General features: G+C 43.4%; 1 protein-coding gene across 9 annotated transcripts in view; it reads left to right on the top strand.

Moving 5' to 3' along the window:
* Positions 1 to 22,862, top strand: part of HLCS (holocarboxylase synthetase) — a 241,579-nt gene that overhangs the window by 49,638 nt on the left and 169,079 nt on the right. For 8 of the 9 annotated variants that reach the window (XM_063659663.1, XM_063659665.1, XM_063659661.1 and 5 more), the window contains 3 exons: positions 1,757 to 1,919; positions 3,359 to 4,302; positions 10,263 to 10,445. In XM_063659663.1, coding sequence (XP_063515733.1) covers positions 1,868 to 1,919; positions 3,359 to 4,302; positions 10,263 to 10,445 — 1,179 coding nt within the window. In that variant the 5' untranslated portion in view covers positions 1,757 to 1,867. Of the gene's footprint in view, positions 1 to 1,221; positions 1,332 to 1,756; positions 1,920 to 3,358; positions 4,303 to 10,262; positions 10,446 to 22,862 lie in introns of those variants that run through there. The other variant, XM_063659664.1, reaches the window with a different exon arrangement.

Here is a 22,862-nt window from a genome sequence, read left to right as displayed (position 1 = left end):
TGTCTGTGCTTATGCCAGTTGGACGTTGACTTTTGAAACCCAAGTTGCTTGGATGAGCATGGACCCTGGGGGCAGAAGTGGCGTGTCTTGCGGGAATATCCCTTTCCTCTGTAGGTTCAGGATTTATCCCACACTTGGCCTGGAAGTTCACTATTATCTAGTCAGTTCTTCTAGACTTTTAAGGTAATGCTTTATTCATTTATTTTATCCAGCATTTAAAAAATAGTTTTTAGGAGGAGTTAGTTCTAAAATCCTAGCCCACCAATATCTAAAATAGAATTCAAGCCAAGTGTGGTGGCCCAAGCCTGTTGTCCCAGCTACTCGGGAGGCTGAGGCAGGAGAAGTACTCAAGGCCAGGAGTTCAAGACCAGCCTGGGTGATAGAGCGAGTATTCATCTCAAAAAATAAATAAATACAAATAAATAAAAATGGAATAAAAAATTATTTATATATAATTATGAAATTCGGGGCAGTGTGTCCCTGAGAAGGTATCTTTAGGAAGTAGAGGAATCATTCATGGCATCTTAGAAAAAGACTGTCCTGCTCACTGCTGCTTTTAAAGCCACATTTGTGACAGCTAATAAAAGCAGCTGTCAGTAATTGAGTACTTTATTCTAGTCAATCTAAGCTTTCTACTGGGGGCATTACGTATACTCTTTGATCTCATGAACACAACCAACCTTTAAATTATATTTATTTATTTATTTTTTGAGACGGAGTCTTGCTCTGTCACCCAGGCTGGAGTGCAGTGGCGCGATCTCAGCTTACTGCAACCTCTGCCTCCTGGGTTCAAGCGATTCTCCTGCCTCAGCCCCCCGAGTAGCTGGGACTACAGGCGTGCAACACCACACCCGGCTAATTTTTGTATTTTTAGTAGAGTATTCTTGTTTTACAAATTAGGTTGCTGTGAGGGTCAGAAGCTTGCCCGAGGACAGACAGTGATGATTAGTTGCCTTTGACTCGGCCTCAGACCCCTGACTGCAGCGTCGGGCTCTTCACCTCATATGCTCTCTTCTCCATGGGAACCCTCAGAGAGAGTATGGGTGTCCCAGGCCCCAGTGTCACAGTCTTCCGTAGTAAGAACTGGAAGGCTAAGCGGGGTGTTTTGCCTGCTCTCTTTCTCTCTGTCCCCCTTGTGGTAGGAACGTGAACCTCCTTACAGGGAGGAACCGTCTGGAGAGTCTTTTTGTTCTCACAGTTCGAGTGCAGGAACCACAGGGGAAGCATGTTTTAAATCCTGATTCCTGGACTTCAATTCCAGAAAGTCCAGTGCACCAGATAGGGAGGGAGTCATGCTCGGGACTCTGAAGGTCTGATGTGCTCCCTGGGAGGTCAGTTGCACTTGGTCTTGGACCACACTTTGAGAAAAGCGGGTCCACAGGTTACATTGAAAGTAATTGGGTATTGTGGACTTGTTCTCTCCTCTTCTCTGTTTTTAAAGGGCAGCATGATGTTTTTCCAGTGTCTGGGGAATGTCCCTTTATCCTTTAATTCCTTAAAAAGGTGGAGACTTCAGTTACTTTTAAGTGAGAGAGTTATATTTAGTGTTTTGTAAGCACTGTTGTCAGGTAGAGATGAGAATGCTGAATTCAAAACAACTCTGATATTAGTAAAATGTAATATCCAGTAATTTGTTATTAATGACTGTAATTTAGAGGTAGGAGCCTCAAGGGAAAAATAAAGTATCTGGTTATTTTAGAGAAGAAAAATCTCAACCTGTCTTTTCTCACCTCCTCCCTCTCCTGCTTTTTCTCAGATTGTCAAGTGGTCAGACTGTTGTTTGCCATTAGCTTGCAGACCTGGGGATCCCTATCGGCTAATTGCTGAAGCAAGTGTGGACAACTTCAGCAAGCTGGGGGTGGCGTTCATGGAAGATAGACTCCACATGGATAATGGACTGGTACCCCAAAAGATTGTGTGTAAGTAACTTTAGAAAATGTTTTTATTGGCCAGGCATAGTGGCTCATGCCTGTAATCCCAGCACTTTGGAAGGCTGAGGCAGGAGGATCGCTTGGATCCCAGGAGTTCGAGACCAGCCTGAGCAGCATAGACCCCTGTCTCCAAAAAAACAAACAAACAAAAAAATTAGCTGGGTGTGGTGGTGCATGCCTGTGGTCCCGGCTACTTGGGAGGCTGAGATGGGAGGATCACTTGAGCTGGGAGGTTGAGGCTACAGTGAGCCATGATCACGCCACTGCATTCCCATGTGGGTGACAAAGTGAGACCCTGTTTTTATGATAGTGGGACACTATAAGTTATTAGCTTAAGGACCGTTGAGCACTCTTACTGGTATGACATAAGGGCTATGCTTAGTTGCAGTTTAATTCAGTCCACAGGTTTGATTTTACTGTAATAATATACAATTCATGCATGTGTCAAGATTTTTTTGGGGGGCTGCAGGGTACATTTTCGGTGCTTATTAAATTTCTTAAACAAGAATGTTTCATGACTGCATTGCTCATGAGGTGGTGTTCAAATTCGGAACCCATATAATATTTATTTCACATAGTTTAATACAGTATAACTAGTGTCTAGACTACAGTTCTGATTGAGTGGGAAGCATAGCTAGTGTTACTATGAAGTTCTAAATCAAACCGCTTTTTACTTAAAATATATGTATCACAATTTCTTGGGACAAATCATTTTTCAGGAAACACACAAACTGTTCTTCCTTAATTAGACTTAAAAGCAGGCTTTTTATGTCTATGAATGTCTTCTTTCATCTCATGGGCAAATAAATGTCCCTTATCAGCTTTGGAAGTTTATGTAAATCCCATAATATCCAGAACCACCTTGTACATGTCTCTAATACCATGTCCGACATGTAGCAAGTGCTCAATAAATGTTTTTGAATTAGTGATTGTCAACTTATGTTCCAGCCCTGAGACAAGATACTGGGAAGAGTCTTCTCCCATTGATCCTATGGCATGTCCTGAGAGTGACATTTCACTGGGATGTGCTGGGGTAGACTCTAGATATGTGTCCTTTTAATTGCTCAGTTTCATTATTGTAAAGGAGAATAGCACCCAAGAAATAGAATCTGTAAGTAAGGAGGCAAAGGCACCTCTCTGAATCTCACTTTCTTCACCATTCCGTAAGAGGGTCTTAGGTTCTCCGATAGGTATAAAAGATGTTGGACAAACTGCTGATTTCACTTGGGGTCTTCAGGTGGGAACAGTTAGTGTTTCCAAAGGATGCCCCCGGGTTGAGGGGGGTTGCAGGTGGGAGCCATGCCAGAGGCTGTCCTGGAATGTAAGTCCCAGAATGCAGAGAGGGTGATGAGATTCTTGAGATGAGCCATGTGTCACACAAGAAGTGTTGATTAATTTTCTGTCTCTCTCTCCTGTTTGTGCCTTAGCGGTGCACTTGCAGGACTCCACTCTGAAGGAAGTTAAGGATCAGGCCTCAAACAAGCAAGCCCAGATCCTAGAGCCGAAGCCTGAACTTTCTCTTGAGATTAAGCCTGAGCAGGACGGTATGGAGCATGTTGGCAGAGATGACCCAAAGGCTCTTGGTGAAGAACCCAAACAAAGGAGAGGCAGTGCCTCTGGGAGTGAGCCTGCTGGGGACAGTGACAGGGGAGGGGGCCCCGTTGAGCATTATCACCTCCATCTGTCTAGTTGCCACGAGTGTCTGGAACTTGAGAACAGCACCATTGAGTCAGTCAAGTTTGCATCTGCTGAGAACATTCCAGACCTTCCCTACGATTATAGCAGCAGTTTGGAGAGTGCTGCTGATGAGACCTCCCCCGAAAGAGAAGGGAGGAGAGTCAACCTCACGGGAAAGGCACCTAACATCCTCCTCTATGTGGGCTCCGACTCCCAGGAAGCCCTCGGCCGGTTCCACGAGGTCCGGTCCGTGCTGGCTGACTGTGTGGACATTGACAGTTACATTCTCTACCACCTGCTGGAGGACAGTGCTCTCAGAGACCCGTGGATGGAAAACTGTCTGCTGTTGGTCATTGCTACCAGGGAGTCCATTCCCGAAGACCTGTACCAGAAGTTCATGGCCTATCTTTCTCAGGGAGGGAAGGTGTTGGGCCTGTCTTCATTCTTCACCTTTGGTGGCTTTCAGGTGACAAGCAAGGGTGCACTGCAGAAGACAGTCCAGAACTTGGTTTTCTCCAAGGCTGACCAGAGCGAGGTGAAGCTCAGCGTCTTGAGCAGTGGCTGCAGGTACCAGGAAGGCCCTGTCCGGCTCAGCCCCGGCAGGCTCCAGGGCCACCTGGAGAATGAGGACAAGGACAGGATGATTGTGCATGTGCCTTTTGGAACTTGCGGGGGAGAAGCTGTTCTTTGCCAGGTACTCAGGGCAGCATGGATTTGGTAATCTTTGGGTATCTGTGGGTATCTTTGAGAGGGAATATGTCTTTTAAAGCTACACGCTTAAAAGTTTCAGGAGTTCGTGTGCTGCAGGCTGTTTTTGACTATTGGCTGAGAGCTTTTGCTGATAGTGAGCAGAAAGTTTAGTTTAGTACAGGGCTTTCTTGGATACCCTGATTAACCAAAAGACTTGTGAGGGAGGAACAAGGCAGCTGTCAGGGTTAAATGAGCTTGCTGGTTAACTGAGGCTTAGTCAGAAAATTCTCGTTTTGTTCTTTACTAGTAATGATCTTTCTCAAATACATCAGTCTGCTTTCTTGCCTTAGAGCACCCCTTGGTTAATATAATTGAGTCTTTATTTAAGGTAGGAAGTTGAAACCATCAGGGTAGTGATTCTAGATGTCAGTGACCGCTGCGATGAAATACTGCAGTTGATTGCCAAGGTAGTTGGTGTTAAAAACATCTTCAGGTTCCCAATTCCTTTCTTATGTTTTGTCACTCTTCAAAGTGCTGAAGAAAAACTTCAAATAAGAGAATATTGAAGCTACTTAGATTTGTGGCATACTAATACATAGGTAGGGGAAAAATGGAAAGAGGATGAAAGGAAAATGCTAGTTTCTTTTTCTTGCTTAGGAGATACTTTGGCTCATCTTCTTTTTCCTTTTAGCTTTTTGTTTGTTTAAGCAAATGGTAGCGGGTAAACTATTTCAGAATTCCTTATCATTGACTCCAAATCTTTTAATCCTTAGGGGAAAAGGTTTTCATTAGAGTTAGATGAACATTCCCTTGCCCTAAAGGATTTGATGCTCTAATGAGAAAACTATGCGGATGTAGATATTTTGTCCAGAAGAGTTCCCAAGATAAATGTAATCGATTTTGTTTTATTATAGGGATCTTTTTATTGAGATAGAGAATTATTTCCTTTTTTGTTTTGTTTTCATTTTGTAATGCCTTGTCTTTTTCCAGTTCTCCTGGAAGCTAAGTCTCTTGAATTTTCTGGCCAAACATTTTTTTCCAGGGAGTATATATTTGTTTCTTTACTATTCTAAAGCCGACTCACTTGTTCTTAAGATAATACTCAAGCAGAGACGCTTAAAATTAAGGAATTTGGACATTAGGACAGATGAACACGTACAGCCCAAGCAGGTTTCCTGCAGTGCTGCAGAGCACATGAATTAGCTTTTGGAGGCGTAATAAATGTTCCTCTTATCTTTTTCTCTGCAAATATCGTAACTATAGTAACTGCATATTCTCAGAAAATCCACTTAAAAACCCGACTTCCTAGAGCCATATTTCAGTTTTGAAGAGTGAATTTTACCACCCCTGAGCACAGACTTGTACTAGAAAATTGATTTGGCACTGTTGTGATCCATTTCTCCGAGTTACATAGCAAATCTGCTTGCTGCACCATTTAAATTGACCCCATTACTATCATAAAATTTGATACTGCAGTGCATTGCCCTAGAAAAAAAGGCAATATGATGCAGCTTCACAAATCAGATTCAGAGGATTAGAATGTCATTTTTGATTTTAAATGACTTCCAGTCTTCTGTGTGACAGGGTCACTGTTTTCTCCACAGGCCTGTGTCTCTGTGATACCTTACTGAGATCAAAAAATAAATATTATCACAGGCTGGTTAGTTTCCTCTTTCCCTGTTCAATTTCATAGTCTTCACCTTTGTAATAAATCTAGTAATGATGTAACCCAATAAGAGGAGGTAAAGTATTTCAAGGGCAGAACACAGCTGCACCCTAGGCACTGGTGTCCCAGCCAAGTAAGCTGCAGATTTGATGCCTTTGCCATTCGTAATAATAAAGAAAGAGAGGAAATGTTTGTGTGCTCACTGTACTGATCAAGTTTGCAGGGAAAACTTAAGGCTGTTGATTAATGCTAACATTTGACTGTCAAATGGACCAGGACCAGGAGTTTGCTATGAAGTTGTCCACAGAAAATCTCTAAAATGGATTTTAAAAGATTTTGTTTTCTTTTAAAATCAGAGAATTCTTCATGGCGAGAATCAGAGAATTCTTCATGGCGAGGAACAGTCTTGTGCATTTTCGGCTGTGGAATAGCATCCCTGGTCTCTCCCCATTAGATGCCAGTATCACCCTCTCCACGCATTTGTGGCTGGAGACATTTTTTTAGTTCTGGTTTTCGGTCCAACTAAAAAGTCTTATTTTTACAAGAAGCCAAGTTACAGAAATAGACCTGTCATTATGGTAACAGGATTACACCCAGAGGATGAGATTCTAGTCCAGTACCTCTGTGGACGAGGAGTACAAATCTACCACCCACACTCTCTGGCATGCCATTTCTCCCTGCTAATTGGGAGCGTAGAACCAGAGGTGGCCTCTTTTCTTGTTTCCATTGTAGAAGCACCTACATCTTGAAACCCTAAGACAGTGAAGCCAAGCAGTTCTCGAGGTTTCAGTGGCCATCTTCCCCCTCGTCTCCAGGAACTCCGCCCGCTTGTAGCGCCATCCTGTTTTCCATCCTGTCATCGTTCTCATGTGAAAATGAGTTCATACAATTCACTGTGTGTGCATCTTGGCTACTCTGTGTATTCACCCTGACCAGCGAGTCCACATGCATTCAGTCGAGCACCGCTCTCATCCCTTCAGCTCTGGTGGGAACAGAACTTGATTTATTTCATTTCTGCCACCTGTAAGGGTTAATCTCCGGGATAGCTGTGTGCTCAAGTGAATTAAATGGGTCTCGCCGCTGTGCTGTTTGTCTATACTGGCATGGCTTTGTCCACCGGAGAGGAGAGGTACACATTTAGGGTAGAAGTGCACTGAGTAGGATACAGATTTTTTTTTTTTTTTTTGAGATGGAGTTTCATTCTTATTGCCCAGGATGGAGTGCAGTGGTACGATCTCGGCTCTCTGCAGCCTCTGCCTCCCAGGTTCAAGCGATTCTCCTGCCTCAGCCTACCGAGTAGCTGGGATTACAGGCATGCGCTACCAGGCCTGGCTAATTTTTTTTGTATTTTTAGTAGAGATGGGGTTTCACTATGTTGGTCAGGCTGGTTTTGAACTCCTGACCTCAGGTGAGGATACGGATTCTTTAGAGGGTTTTGCTTTTCTGCCTCTTCCCCTCTCCAGGGCTGTCTACAAACAGGCCCACCTGACCTGTTGTCCCCTGATTGGCATCCTCAGTCTTGGAGGAAGCAGCCAGCCTGCAGCCAATCAGCTGTGGTTTGGGGACCATGTTGGGCGGTGCCCTGCAGACCTTTTCTGATTGGCCTCAACCTTTATTTTTTTGAGCCGGAGTCTCACTCTGTCACCCAGGCTGGAGTGCACTGGCACAATCTCAGCTCACTGCAACCTCTGCCTCCCAGGTTCAAGGGATTCTTGTGCCTCAGCCTCTCAAGTAACTGGGATTACAGGCGTGCGCCACCATGCCTGGCTGATTTTTGTATTTTTAGTGGCAGTGGGGTTTCACCATGTTGTCCAGGCTGGTCTCAAATTCCTGGCCTCAAATGATCCTCCCGCCTCGGCCTGCCAAAGTGCTGGGATTACAGGCATGAGCCACCACACCCAGCCAAGCCTCAACTTTTAACATTTGGTTAGTATATATGGCTTGGTTAAGGTGGGAATTGAGAGATTTTAAGTCGCCTGAAAGCTGGCACTATGCTTTTTATTTTCATAATACTTCTATAATATCAGGCTAGAAGCTTTGCCTACGGTAGGCAAAGCTGAAACAAAATAAGGCAGATGAGCTCAGTTTGCTTTTCTGGGTACTCAGTGTTCTGGCAACCTCCAGGCTTCAATGCTCATTTAAAATCTGATCTCAGGGGAGCTAGAGGTTCCAGTAAGTTCCTTCATACCAAGACAAAGGCTGTTGATAGGTGGAGATATTTTAATTTTAACTAGACAACAAAGCCTGAAGTAACTAGGTGAAGTTCCAAATCTTAAAATTCAATCAGGGGAAGGAGGGTGGAAGCAAAGGCCTTTCTGGTGTCCAAGAAATCCTACTCCTTCCTCAGTAAGTCCTCACTTAAAGTTGTTGATAGGTTCTTGGAAACTGCACACTTAAGTGAAATGACATACAATGAAACCAATGTTACCATAGGCTAATTGATATAAACAAGAAGTCAGTTCCCATGGTGTATTTCTGGTCACAAAGACATCACCAGACTTCTAAATAAAGGCCAAAACACTGAAACACTGAAATAAATATGAATTATATGTATATTTAAGAAAGATTAATAAAAACATAAGATAATTATTTACCTAATTATTTCAGTTCAGCATGGTGGGTGGCCGTGTGGCTGGAGCTCATCCTGAAAGCTCAGGGTACTGGTGGGGGAGCCAGCCCTGGCCAGGATGCCCTCCCATCGCAGGGCACACTCACACCCGTACTCACACTTGCTCAGATCAGGACCATGTAGACGCATTGGTTCACCTAATGTGCACAGCTTGGGGATGTGGGGGGAAAACGGAGAAACAGAGAAAACCCGTGCAGACGTGGGGAGAGTGTGCGGACCCATAGACAGTGGACCCGGCTGGGAAGTGATTTCTTTTTCCCCTCATCAACATCATAACAAAATGACTTTGAGTGAAACAATATTATTCAAGGACCTGCTGTTTTGAATTCCTGCAAACTCTGTCTCTCTCTCTCTCTCTCTCTTTTTTTTTAATGGTCGCACTCTGTTGCCCAGGCTGGAATGCAGTGGCATGATCATGGCTCACTGCAGCCTCAACCTCCTGGGTTCAAGGGATCCTCCCAGCTCAGCCTCCCAAGTAGTTGGGACTACAGCCACACCACCCACGCCTGGCTAATTTTTGTATTTTTTGTAGAGACAGGGTTTCACTATGTTGTCCAGGCTGGTCTGAAACTCCTAGACTCAAGCAATCCTCCCATCTTGGCCTTCCAAAGTGTTGGGATTACAGATGTGAGTCACTATGCCCAGCCTCCTGCAAATGCTCTTAAAATGATGAATAAGGCTGCTCTCTTCCTAGGTATTGTTTTCCAGTTATGGCTAATAGGCAAAATGGAAGTTTCCAGCGTGACCCATTTGCCTCCCTGAACTCACTAGCAATTAGGTTTTCAGCACAACTGTCTTTCTAGGTCTTTTTTTTTTTTTGCGATGGAGTTTCACCCTTGTTGCCCAGGTTGGAGTGCAATGGTGCTATCTCAGCTCACCGCAACTTCTGCCTCCTGGATTCAAGCGATTCTCCTGCCTGAGCCTCCTGAGTAGCTGGGATTACAGGCTTGTGCAACCATGCCTGGCTAATTTTGTATTTTTAGTAGAGACGGGGTTTCTCCATGTTGGTCAGGCTGGTCTTGAACTCCCAACCTCAGGTGATCTGCCTGCCTCGGCCTCCCAAAGTGCTGGGATTACATGCGTGAGCCACCGTGCCCAACCCTAGATATTTTGTTCCTATAACCAAGTTAAGTAACTTGTGGAAGGTCATATGACTGATGAGTGTGGAATATCAGTACCTGGAGAGAGACAATGACTGTCCAGGGTCATTTCCACCGTGGCCTCTCGCCTGACAACCACAATTTGAGTAGGCTCTTTGGAATTGTTTTCTTGTTGGCCATGACTTTCCAGATATTCAGCTTCAGAGTTTATATGCTATTGGTAATTAGAAAAATTCATGTTCAGATTTTCTCTTGTGGGTTATACTGTGTCCCTTAATTTTCAGAGGAGAACAAAGCTATGAGCTATCTGGCTGTGATGTGCTCACTTGGAGAAGAAAACTGGTAAAGAAATTTTTTGGCCAGGTGTGGTGGCTCATACATGTAATCCCAGCACTTTGGGAGGCTGAGGTGGGAGGATTGTTTGAGCCCAGGAGTTGAAGACCAGCCTGGGCAACATAATGAGATCCTGTCTCTAAATTTAAAAAAAAAAAAGAAAAAGAAAAAAGAAACTGTTTTTCTTATTGCCTGTGAGTGCCCTCAGTTTACATAGTGCTATCTTTCCCCTTCAGGTGCACTTAGAACTACCTCCCAGCTCCAACATAGTGCAAACTGCAGAAGATTTTAACTTGCTCAAGTCAAGCAATTTTAGAAGATACGAAGTCCTTAGAGAGATTCTGACAACCCTTGGCCTCAGCTGTGACATGAAACAAGTTCCTGCCTTAACTCCTCTTTACTTGCTGTTAGCTGCGGAGGTGAGTTGTGGGCTCAGCTGGGCAGAGCTCGCTGCAACGTGGCCCTCTTCACAGTGGCGACCCATTGCCTTAATTGTTTTATTTTGGTTGGTTTTGATTTTTCATTTCTGTTTTGACTTTGGGTTTGGAAATCATCTTCAAGATGTGCAAATATTCATTTTGTTGGGGGAGGATTATATATAAGAGAGGGACAACTAGTAGAGTTTAGAAAGGTGTTAAGTCTGCAGGTGTGGCCCTTTCCACGTTAGGGGGAAGAGGGTCCCTGTGTCAAGAGTATATTCAGAAACTGTAATTTTATTCATTTGGGATTGAAAACATTTGTTTTGATTTGAGCCGCTTTCGGCAAATCTTTGGAACGATCACATTTGTGCTAATGTCTGCCATCTTGTGGCAACAGCGCTCTGGGTTTCACGTCTGTGAGTCATGTCTAACAGGAAAATGCCCACAGAGCTGGGAATGTGTTCGGGAATTCTCTTGGCTCGTGCCTGCACTTGCTGCCTGTGATTGATACCTGGTTTTGGGCAGGTCGCCAGATTCTCCAGGTGTATGTTCCTGCTAATCCCCCTGCTTGGCCATACTATCAGTTTCATAGTCATTCTGACAAATTATTTTGTCTATTTCTGTTGTCTTCTCTGAACAGACAAATTTGTGAGTTGAATGACATAACCATGTAGTTTCTGCAAACACCCAATAGTCTAGGTGACTTTAAACACTAAACTTACCTACTTTCTCTTGAAACGAACAAATTATACCTCTCATCCCAACATTTTTTAAAAAGGAGGCACTTTCTTTTGTGTTACACTATGTCCCTTAGTTTTTGGAGGAGAGCAGAGCTATGAGCTATCTAGGTGTGATGGGCTCACTTGGAGAAGACAGAAAATCTGAGAGCACTGCCAGTCCCCTAGACCTTCTCTGTCAGTCTTTTCCTGGGGATGGAGGGCTGGGGCTGGTTACCTTAGCGAGTGCCTGCTCTGAGGCTCCCTGCTGGGGAAGTCTGGGAGTGAGGTGGCCTGGCCTTGCCCTTGGCAGAGCTCCCTGCCCTTTCTCGGAGTTCTGATCATGCTGGTCTTCGGACTTGACCTCCGGACTCTTGGACAGAGCAGTGGATAGGAAGAGTGGCCCTGCCCCAGGTTATTCTCCTGTGAGTGGAAATTTGGAACTCTTGGCATTTCTGGTGTATTTAGGATGAGTATAACCTGAAATACCCATGTCAGGGCTTTGTATTATGTGTCTGCTTATATTCAAGCACACAACAGATGCTTCACATTTTTGTCCTTCCAGTTTTTTAAACAGCCTGGGGCAGTGGGAGGTGATACTTTTTCACCTGTTCATTGATCAATTGAGGGAGTGTTGATTTCCCCTTTCACAAACTTTGGGAATGAAATGCTTGAACATGATTAAAGCAAATATTTGCTCTGTATACACATATGTGGACACTCCCTACTAAGCCATTTATTACATAATAACTTTGGAAAATAATTATTTTCAGAAATGTTCACTTCCCATTGTGGGCCCTCCACTTGGCCTTGTTGATTTTCTTGGATATCTGTGCTGTGGACTACTTTCCTCTCAGCTGCTTATTTCTGACTGAATTCTGCTTTACTTTGGGAGCTCAAGGAATGGAATGAGTACGTGTATGTTGTACATATCCTCATTTCTTAATGTTTATTTTTAGTTTTTGAGGCAGGGTCTTGCTCTGTTGCCCAGGCTGGAGTGTAGTGGTACAATCATAACTCACTGCAGCCTCCACTTCCCAAGCTCAAGCGATCCTCCCACCTCAGCCCCCCGAGTAGCTGGGACTACAGGTGTGCATCACCATGCCTGGCTAATTTTTAATACTTTTTGTAGAGACAGGGTTTCACCATGTTGCCCAGGCTGGTCTTGAACTCCTGAGTTCAAGCAATCTGCCTGCCTTAGCTTTCCAAAATGTTGGGATTACAGGCATGGCACGCCCGGCCTCTTAATGTTTATTAACTCTGCTTAGGTGTCCTTGAATCTGCTGTAGAAGGAAATGGCAGAAGTCAAGGTTTTATATGATGTTTTCTTGGAATACAAGTTCTCTAAAGGATTATAGTGCAAATGAATTTGAAGGTGGATATGCACTGCCTGAGATGGTCTTTCCGGAGGCAGCTGAATTCCTCCTGCATCTAGTCACTGTGCTATGGGTCAGTATTTATAGATCTGGACCACAGAGACTGGGAATGGAATTGGGTTTGTACCTTGTATTTGGTTTTCCTTCCGGCATCCCTACTTAACAGATCTCAGTCATCCTCACGGAATTAAGTTCCATGGAGAGGATCTTGGCACCCAGTCATCTGCTAAATCCTGCCGGTCCGTTCCGCTCATCACCTGCCTTAGGGATTGGATGCCTGGGCTGGCTTTCTGCTTCCTGTGCCCTGCAAGATACTCTGTTGCTGGAAATCAAAGATCTCTCACCACAGGGTGTCGCTGCTGAGCTAGGCTGCCTCGCATACAGGACTGTAGAACTATAAAGTTGTTCTTCAGAGATTTAATTTTTTTCTGTCTATATCAGTTTCACATAGTATAATTTTATAGTTTTCCATTATATTGGTGGCACTTTCTTTTGGGTCTGCAGAAATTATTTCAGTGTCCCAGTTAATAATATTCATCTTTCATTCAATGTTTACTGTGTCCTAGGTACTATTATAGTATGGGATATGAAAGAACAAAATAAATACGCTAGTTATCTAAATAGTTTTACTGCGTACCAGCTGTGTTTACACAGTTTGGTGCCTTGACACTTGCTCTTTATGACGAATAGCGCAGAAGATTTATGTGCTTCTCCATTACTGTGATATAACTGGAAAGAATAGCACCAAGACCCAAAGAGAAAAAACACTCGCCTCAACGATGGTCAGCCCTTGGCATTTGTGAAGGATGTGCTCTGAGACCTTCATCGATACCCAAACACCATGGTAGCGTGTGATTCCCACTATAAAACCCAGTCATGTGTGACTCCATCAGCATCACCGTGCACAACACCAAGAGGAAGCAGGGCTTGGCTGAGGTGCAGGCTGTGGGCGGCTAAGCTGGGCTTCCTCCAGCCAAGGCTTTCACGTTTAATTGAACCTCCCAGGAGCAGGATTGAAATTTGGGTCTCAGCAAAATGACAAAAGTTAAACCATAAAACAAACACACAAACACACATTTACCACACACCTATCTCCATAGAAAGAAGACTGGGCCAGGTGCAGTGGCTCACCCCTATAATCCCAATGCCTTGGGAGGCTGAGGCAGGTGGATCGCTCAAGCCCAGGAGTTCGAGACCAGCCTGGGCAACCTGGCAGAATTTCGTATTCTTTACAAAAGATACAAAAATTAGCCAGGCATGGTGGTGCATACCTGTAGTCCCAGCTACTCAGGAGGCTGAGGCAGGAGGATTGCCTGAGCCAGGGATGTTGAGGCTGTAGTGAGCTATGATGCACCACTGCACTCCAGCTCGGGCAACAGAGTGAGACCCTGTCTCAAAAAAAAAAAAAAAAGAAAAAAAAAGAAACAAGACTGCAAGACTGGAAGGAAATCTGGTATATATAGGACTTATTTCTGGTGGAGTGCTTAAGGGTGATTTTAATAATCTTTTAAAACTTTCTCTGTATTTTCCAAATTTTCTATAATGATTATATGTATAATAAGCCAAATTAGTTATTTGTTATTAGTTATTTTATAATGAGCCAAATTGGTTATTTGTTATGAGTTATTTTATAATGAGCCTAATTAGTTATTAAAAACTACAAATGACTGCGTGTCATTGGACTTTGAAGGCATCTCACACATGGTCATATTTGAATGTTAAAAGGCAGGGAATCTCATAGGTGTTGATACTTTGGTTAATAATAATATTTGACATACTATTTAGAAAGGGTTCGCTTTGATAGTAAAACACGTGACTCTTGTTCATGGCCTGTGGCAGCTGTGACTCCCAGGGTTAACTGTGAGCTCTGAGTTGATGTGTGGGGGCCTCCAAGCTGAAGCTGTCCTTTTGCTTCTGTGGGTGGAAGGTACCCTGGGGTGCCCTACCCCTGCTTGGATGTTCCAGTTTCTTGGCAGAGCCCTTTGAACTGTTTTCCAAGACCATATATATGGGGACCTCTCCATGGCTTCCTCTCTGCAGATGTTGGTGGGTGAGAGACTGATACACCATGTGGCTCACTGTGGGGTGTCCTGGGTGAGATCAGCTGGTAGCCACCACATCTTCCCGCCACCAGTGGGTGACAGGCAGTTAGCAGCAATACATCTTTACTGTGCTGGGACATGAATGTTTTTGAGAGACACTGATTTTATAGAAGAAACACAATCCTTTCCCTTACAGAACGCCAGAAGAAACATAATTCTTTTATATTTTATAGAAACATTTTAATAGATTTTATTTTCTATCAAATCTGATGTTCTAGAGAAAACATAATTCTTTCCTAGTTGAGAAGCTAGCTGCCTTGTTTCTGTTTCTCTGGATTCCATTTTCCTTTTTATCTCTGCCAGAGCAGTGGCAGAAAGAAAGAGCACAGGCTGCCACGCTCTGCAGGGTCTCACTGGAAGGGGCAGCTGGTGGGTTAGGACCGGCTGGGACCTGAACCTGTGTGTGGGGCAGAGCCAGCCCCCCACCCTCCACACCTGCAGAGTTACCTGCCAGCGGATCCCTTTTGATCCCCCCAGTGAGGCCAGAGGAAGCAGAAGAGGGTGGGATGTGCCATCCCCAGGAAAGTTGGCACCTTTACCTTGGGGAACTGGATGTGCTGCCCCCAGGAAGGTCAGCACCTTTACCTTGGGGAACTAGAGAGCTTGTGCATTGCTCCCGTAGCCTGGGACATCCGCTTAGGATCTGGGGAGCACGAGATTTTTTCCAAAATGAAAAAGCTTGGGAACCTTGTGGGTGTTCATCGTGGCCAACGGTGGCTAACAGTGTGTAGGTGACCTGAGAAATAGAAGCCGGCTGGACTCTTAGCAGGGGTCCTGTGTCCAGTTGGGATCAAGATGTAGCTGTCACAAGAAGTGACAACTGAGTTTGTTACTGAAATATTCGGGCAGAATCACCATTTTGGTAGTGGGGAGTTGTGGAATGGATAATACGTACTTAAAAACAAAAACTAGTTATGACATTTCATTTTGATTTAACCCCGAATTTTTACTGTGAAACTTTTTCCCCCCATAAAAAGCAGGTTTTATTGGTAAGGATAGTTTAGATACTTGTAAACATATCAAAAAACGGGTACAGGCCCTTCTACTCCGGGAAGTCCTTTATGTTACATTTTTTTTTATTGTATGTATTTAAGGTATGCAGCATGATGATTTGATGTACATGAACATACTGAGATGGAGCTGCTTTTCAGACTTTGGTAGCTTTATGAAGAAACTTAGACTCAGTCATACATACCACACAGTTGTTCCTCCTTCTCTAACTGGCCCCTTCATGTAGCAAACATCTGTGTGCCTACTAAGTACAAGCCCTTGCTATACAAGTTTCTGGAAAACGAGGGATAATTCCTCATCTTTGTGGCATGCATTCTAGTTAACCAAGCTTTTCTTACCTGTATCGCCATCTCATTTGGGTCTCACAGTGACCCTGATAAGTAGGGCAGGGCGGGGAAGGAGTCCTTGCCCCCGGGAGAGGAAGCTGGCGTACAGGACAGTGAAGAGGCTTATGTATTTTTCGTTTCTGTCGGTTTTTTTTTTTTGAGATGGAGTCTTGCTCTTGTCGCCTAGGCTGGAGTGCAATGGTGCGATCTCTGCTCACTGCAGCCTCTGCCTCCTAGGTTCAAGCGATTCTCCTGCCTTAGCCTACCAAGTAGCTGGGGTTACAGGTGCCCGTCACGATGCCTGGCTAATTTTTGTATTTTTAGTAGAGACAGGGTTTCACCATGTTAGTCAGGCTGGTCTCAAACTCCTGACGTCAGGTGATCCGCCCGCCTCAGCCCCCCAAAGTGCTGGGATTACAGGCATGAGCCACCGCACCTGGCTTCATGTATTTTTCTAATGAGTTAATTAGAATTCTCCACTTAAAAAAAATCTTCGCCTGCCGTTTTTTAGCATAGTTCTTGATGTGGAGTCCTCCCCTTCTCCTATTTTTAATCCTAGTTCTGAGTCTCGAATGTATAGATAGGGCAAAGCTTTGGGCATAACTTTAAAATACAGCTTAAAAATAATTTTTCGAGATCCAAATTAGAGAGGAAGTCAGAATTCCAGGTGCACCTTGAATAGCTTTTGACATGTGGCTGCTGTGGTCTTGTGCGGCTGTTTTACAATACGGCACCGGCTAAAGGCAGCTGGCAGATTAAAGCAAACATTTAAAAGCTTTTATAGCTATGAATGTTTTTAAGGTTCTTTCATATACCTCTTTCTCTCCTTTCTTTCTTCCTTCGCCCTTCACCTACGCTGGAAATGTTTTGTTCATTTTGACTGACTTCCTGTTATCAAACATAATACCAGTGGCAAAAGGTGACATGATGGGTTTTGACGTTGAATTGCAAAAGAAATCATTCTTGGGGGGTTTTCCTGTGCTCCCTTTAGAATGTTTTATTTTTGTGGGAAGAAGGCTTTTCAGCTACTGTGTGTCCTGTCTTTTTACTTGAATCTTGTTTCCACAAGTGTGCCTCAAAGTAGCGCCTGCAGAGTAAATACCCGGGGCAGAGATGTGTGCTTGTGGGAAATCTGCACAAACGCTTTTGTTGTTTTCCACGTTTAATTAGTTTTGTGATGATTCTGGCTTCTGTGCGTTGCGGTCTTTGCTGTCTGGCCTGGGGAAGGGGTGATAAGGTCTCCGAGGCCGAGGGAACATTACCGCTCAGCACTTTCCTTCTTGGGATAGCATCCCGTCTAAGAAGCGTGGTTTTCTTTCCTCCGTCTATTTATATCCACTGTTTATGCAGTCACAAACTTGTGGATGGGAAACGGCCTCTTTTGGAATAAAAAAATCCTCCAAGACCACATGCTTTTTGTCTCCTACCCAGGCTTCCTAATAGCTGCCATGTGTGAGCGGGTACGGATTCTGGCCTCACCTCCCGGGGAAGTCAGTGGAGGCTGTCTCCAGAAGGGCTTAGAACATTCTCACGCGTGGATTTTTGTCTCCCAAGTTCAAAAAACACATCCTAGGAATAAGCCCATACTGGTGCCGGGTTAGAGAGCATGATCAAAGGGCTCCTGTGATCAGGTGCAGGGCCAAGGACCAGAGCTGGAGGTGGGTGCGGCGGTGGGGCGCCCGGCGATGACGGAACCGTTGAGTCTGGCGCTCCCGGGCTGCAGAGCTGGTGGTGTCAGCTCAGGAATGTCGGGGTCTGAGACCCAAATCCCATTTGATAAATGTTCTCCTTCAGTTCTTGGGATGTGAATTATAGCTGGGGAGCACATTTTGTTTCCATGCATGCTAATGATTTGAGAATGCCACCCGGAGATTTGCAATGACTGTCTTGGAAAAATGTTTATAGCGTTTCGGGGGTTTCAAAACTGACAGGCAGTTTGTGGACCTGAGTGGTGTTTAATCCCCCATTTCCCCTGCCTGAGTGGTAAGGGGAGAAACAACTTGGGGTGCAAGGAGAGCGCTCCTGTGCTGGAGCTCGGCCGATGCTGGGCAGCACCAGGAGGATTTTGCGGGCTTCCTCGTGAAAGCAGGAAAACTCAGCCAAGGTTAGTCCGTCTGTCTGTCCCTCAGGCACTTTCTCCTGGAGATAAGAAGGGAAGACTCCTTTGTTCTGAGAGATCTTCCCAATTTCTTCGTTTTGTTGTAGCTGCCTGTGTGTGGCTGCGTCTTCCCAGGTACTGTGTGCCGAGTGGCCGCACAGCTATCCAGGTACTACATGTTTCCAGTACAATTCTACATTATCCCTCTGCTGGTGTCGTGGGTATTTTCTTTCTTAAAATGTTTTTAGGCTTTGGTTTAATAATAGAATCAGTGGAAGGAATATTGGAGTTTCTGTTCCGCAACATACACATATATCAAAGCATCATGTGGTATACCAGAAATGTACATATTTTTTACTTGTCAATTAAAATAAATATTTTTTTCTAAAAAAGAAATATTGGAGTTAAAGACTATAATTTCAGTTCTTGTTGATCATTGGAGCTACTGTCCCTTACAAAAAAATTCTGTAACTCAAATTTTGTTTCGTGAATCGACGAACATGGCTTTAATTTAAAAAAACAGAGTCTGTTTTAATCGATACTTTTAAGGGTATTTGAGTTTTAAAAATTTCAACCGTATGAATACATATAGTTATTATGATAATATCTATGCATATACATTTATATATTTATTTATTTAAGTGCATATGTCTGTTTTAACCAGAACTACAAAAAAACTTAAGATTGCTGAGATAGAACGTGCCTTTATGGAGTGGTCATTTCTCCCAGAGAGTGAGAGAAGACTTAGAGTAGCGGGTCTGGAGATTTCTGGTAAAAGGGAAATGTACTTTCCCTTGACGCAACGAGGTTCACAGCACAATTTTGTTGTGTAGGTGTTTGTGTCTCTGGTGGGTCTCTGGCATGTGTGTCTGAGTGCGGGGGACAGGGGCTGTGGGTGAAGAGGAGGGCTGCTTTGGCACTGTGCTGCTGCGCCTCCGAGGCTGAGATTCAGATTCTAGGTGTGAGCGAAAGGAGAACAGCGTTGCCCGTCAGCAGTCAGCTAGATCGCTGGGTCCTGAACATGTGTATCATAGGACCCTTGTCAGTTTCACCCACCATGAGGCTTTCCTGAGCCACTGGTCTATAAAAACTTTTAGTTTAAATCAACCTGCCTCCTATATGCATTAAGGAAAAGTTTAAAAAATTAAAGTTGAAAGTGAATATTCTTTTTTTTTTTTTCTTTTTCTTTGAGGCGAAGTCTCGCTGTGTCACCCGGGCTGGAGTGCAGTGGCACGATCTCGGCTCACTGCAACCTCCACCTCCCGAGTTCAAGCGATTCTCCTGCCTCAGCCTCCTGAGTGCTGGAATTACAGGCACACACCACCACGCCCAGCTAGTTTTTGTATTTTTAGTAGAGATGGGGTTTCACCATGTTGGTCAGGCTGGTCTTGGACTCCTGACCTTGTGATCCGCCTGCCTCAGCTCCCCAGAGTGCTGGGATTACAGGCGTGAGCCACTGTGCCTGGCCGAAAGTGAATATTCTTCTCAGAAAACTTACTGAGTTTGCTTTTGTATGCCGTAGGTAAACATTTGGTAAGTTGCTCTCTTCTCTGAACAAAAATGAATCCTACGTAGAGCAGTTCATTGAAGACTGATTGAATGATGGCACCACTGATCCCTCTTCCTGTTTTTAATTTCCGTAAATAAGAAAATATACCTTTTAAAAGAAACAGCAAACAGTAGTTTCATAAATTAAAAAATGATGGTTAATATGGGGGTGGGGGGATAGCCAGACTCTGCCTAGGATTGTCAAGATTACTTTTCTTAGGCAACCTTGATACATTTCAGGATTTAAGTTTTTCTGTAGCTTTTTAGTTCATAAAATGCATTAAAGGTCAAAGGTCTATAATTTTGAAGGTTTTGCTCTGTGTATTTTTTCCTTCTGTGATGTTGGGGTTAGGTGTAGTGTCTCAGATTGGCCAAATGAGTTTGTCTGGGTAGATAGCTTTTAAAAAATTTTTTAATTTTAATTTAATAGGTACATAGTAGGTGTATACATTTATGGGATGCATGAGATGCTTTGATACAGGCATGCTGTGCATAATAATCACATCATATAAAATGGGGTACCTGTCTCCTCAAGCATTTATCCTTTATGTTACAAACAAATTATATTCTTTTAGTTATTTGAACATGTGCAATTAAATTATTATTGACTGTAGTCACTCTGTTGTGCTATCAAATACTAGGTCTTATTCATTCTTTTTATTTATTTTAATTTTTTGCATCCATTAACTACCCCATCTCTGCCCCACCTTCCCACTAGGGTGGGTGTCTTTTTTTTTTTTTTTTTTTTCTTGAGACAGGGTCTTGTTCTGTCACTCAGGTTGGAGTGCAGTGGCACGATCATGGCTCACTGCAGCCTTGAACTCCTGAGCTCAGGTAATCTCCCACCTCAGCCTCCCAAGTAGCGGGGACTACAGGCACGTATCGCCATACCCAGCTAATTTACTTTTTTGTTTTGTAGAGATGGAGTCTTACTTTTTGCCCAAACTGGTCTCAAATTTCTGGGCTCAGACAATTCTTCCGCCTCAGCTTCCCAAAGTACTTGGCCTTACAGGTATGAGCTACCGTGCCTGGTGGGTCACCAAATTCTTATGACCAGACCCTTCTGTGTTCTGTTGGGAGGGAGGGTAGATGAGATGACCTTTCTCATCCTTTCCAGGACTCTCTGCAGTATTTATGCTGGTCTTGGCAAAGCAAGTAGACTAAAAAAAAATTTTTTTAACTTTTTAAGCAGTTCCCTTGAATGCATTCTTTTCTAAGAATTTGTGATTATTACCATTTTCATCTTTATATTGGAACAAGTTAAAACCATAGATACATCTTCACAATTTCAGCACAATGAAAGAATGTTTTGCTATCTGCTTTATTTTTATTATTTCAGGCTAATTCTCTAATTTTACTGTTAATTTAAGAATTATCAATACACTGTATAGCAGCCTCAAATTTACAAAGAAATTGTATTTTCAAAATGTGTGTGCTAACTTGTCTTTTAACAACTTGGTCCCCATTATTTATGACAGTTGGGTTTTTCTAGCAGCTCACGTATGTCCTCATGCCCCATACTGCAATTAAACCATAGGAAACCGTCTTATCTGTTTCTGTGTTACATTCTGGCTTGCTGGAGCACGTATGCAGTGGGAACACTTTGAGCATCTCTTTCTACTTCTCCATCGTTCAACTCAGGACATAACAACCATATCTCGGACATTGCTCAAAAACGTTAAATTGGATACCTAGCAATACCATGGCATATGACTTAATTAATTTGCCTCGGTAGGTTAATACTTTTCTTATATTTAAGGAAACTTTTTTCTTTCAAAGTAACTGTTGAACTTTACACACAAGTAAAAGCAAACATTTCATAGAAAATTTCAAATATACAAAAGTAAATATAAATAATGAATGAATTCTTCTGTACTCATCACTCTCCTTCACAGTTATCCATTTATGGCCAATCTTATTTCACTTCTTTCTACCCACTTCTCTGCCAGTATTATCTGGAAGGAATTCCCAGATACCGTTTCAGTTTTCTCATCTGCAAATATTTTAGTATGTGTCTCTGAAAGATACGAGCTCTGTTTAAAAACATAATCACAATTCCACTGTCATACCTAAAATGAAACAATCTCTTCGTATAATCTCATGTTCAGTCAGCCTTCCAGTTTCCAATTAGACATATTTAAAGATGGACTGTAGTATCTGTGCATTGTGTATAATAAGCACATGTGTATAATGAGCACGTTGGTCCTGTTGCAAAACAAATGTAAGAGAGAAACAACTGATGTTAACCCCTGTAACATTTTGGGCAAAGTTGATTTCTATGTCCCTGTTGAATGCCACATTTTAGCCCCCATTACAAGGCCATTCTGCAAATAGCAGCAAGTCGCCAGTTGGAATAATATGCAGAAGAACCCTGAATGTTGAAATATGGGGGTTTTGTTCCAACTTTTACTCTTTCAGAACTAAGCATGAGTTCCTCACCCTCTCTTTTCTGCATGCTAAGTCCTGGGTCTCTTTAGCAGGGACGGTATTGATTTTTGCTCTGTATGCTTTCAGCTCGGGTTGATGTTTAGCCTTTGACCCAGCCACTTTCTTACAATAAACAGTTTGTTGATGAGAGCAGCTGCTCAGCAGATTGTTTCCAGATTGTTCTCTGACGGCTGAGGACAGACTGCACCTTACGAAGAAGTTGGCTTGAAGCTGATGGCGTCTCCTTCTTACCCTCTCTGCCTTTGAAGCCAACCGTCAGCCTCTGATCATTCCTCTATTTATATCCAGTGAAATGGTGTGAATCTGTGGCACTAGAAATCAGGCCTCACCTACAATCCTGAATATTTAATTTTGTTCTCTGAATGAATGGTTGCAGCATTTTCTAGAAGTTTCTGCCATATGGAGCAATTCCTTACTTCGCAGGAAGAATTTCCGGCACTCAGTACATAGGAGTTAGTGTACCATGGGGTGCTATGTAAGAAAGCAGACAGGCTGGGCTTTATTTTGTTCAGGAATCTGTGCTCCTTGAATATTTAAAGGCTTTCTATGCAAGTAAGGAATGAGATTACTTTCAAACTGAGTATGTATTATCTGCCTTGTGACTCGAGCCCTTTTAAAACAGTTCTCTTTATTTTTCTACTTTTGAAAGAGAGTACTTCTTTTTTTTTTTTTTTTTAATGCAAGAGACAGATCATCCAATGACTTGGTGATTTACGTGGTACAAAGTCACACCTTCGTTTGGATTTCTGCAGCTTCCCCAGTCACCTCCAGCTGTTACCTGGAATGGCCTGT

The sequence above is a fragment of the Pongo pygmaeus genome, chromosome 22 (genome assembly GCF_028885625.2).
Source record: "Pongo pygmaeus isolate AG05252 chromosome 22, NHGRI_mPonPyg2-v2.0_pri, whole genome shotgun sequence".
Classification (NCBI taxonomy): domain Eukaryota; kingdom Metazoa; phylum Chordata; class Mammalia; order Primates; family Hominidae; genus Pongo; species Pongo pygmaeus.
Note: the sequence above shows the minus strand (reverse complement) of the source record. Positions and strands in the feature narration are given on the sequence as shown.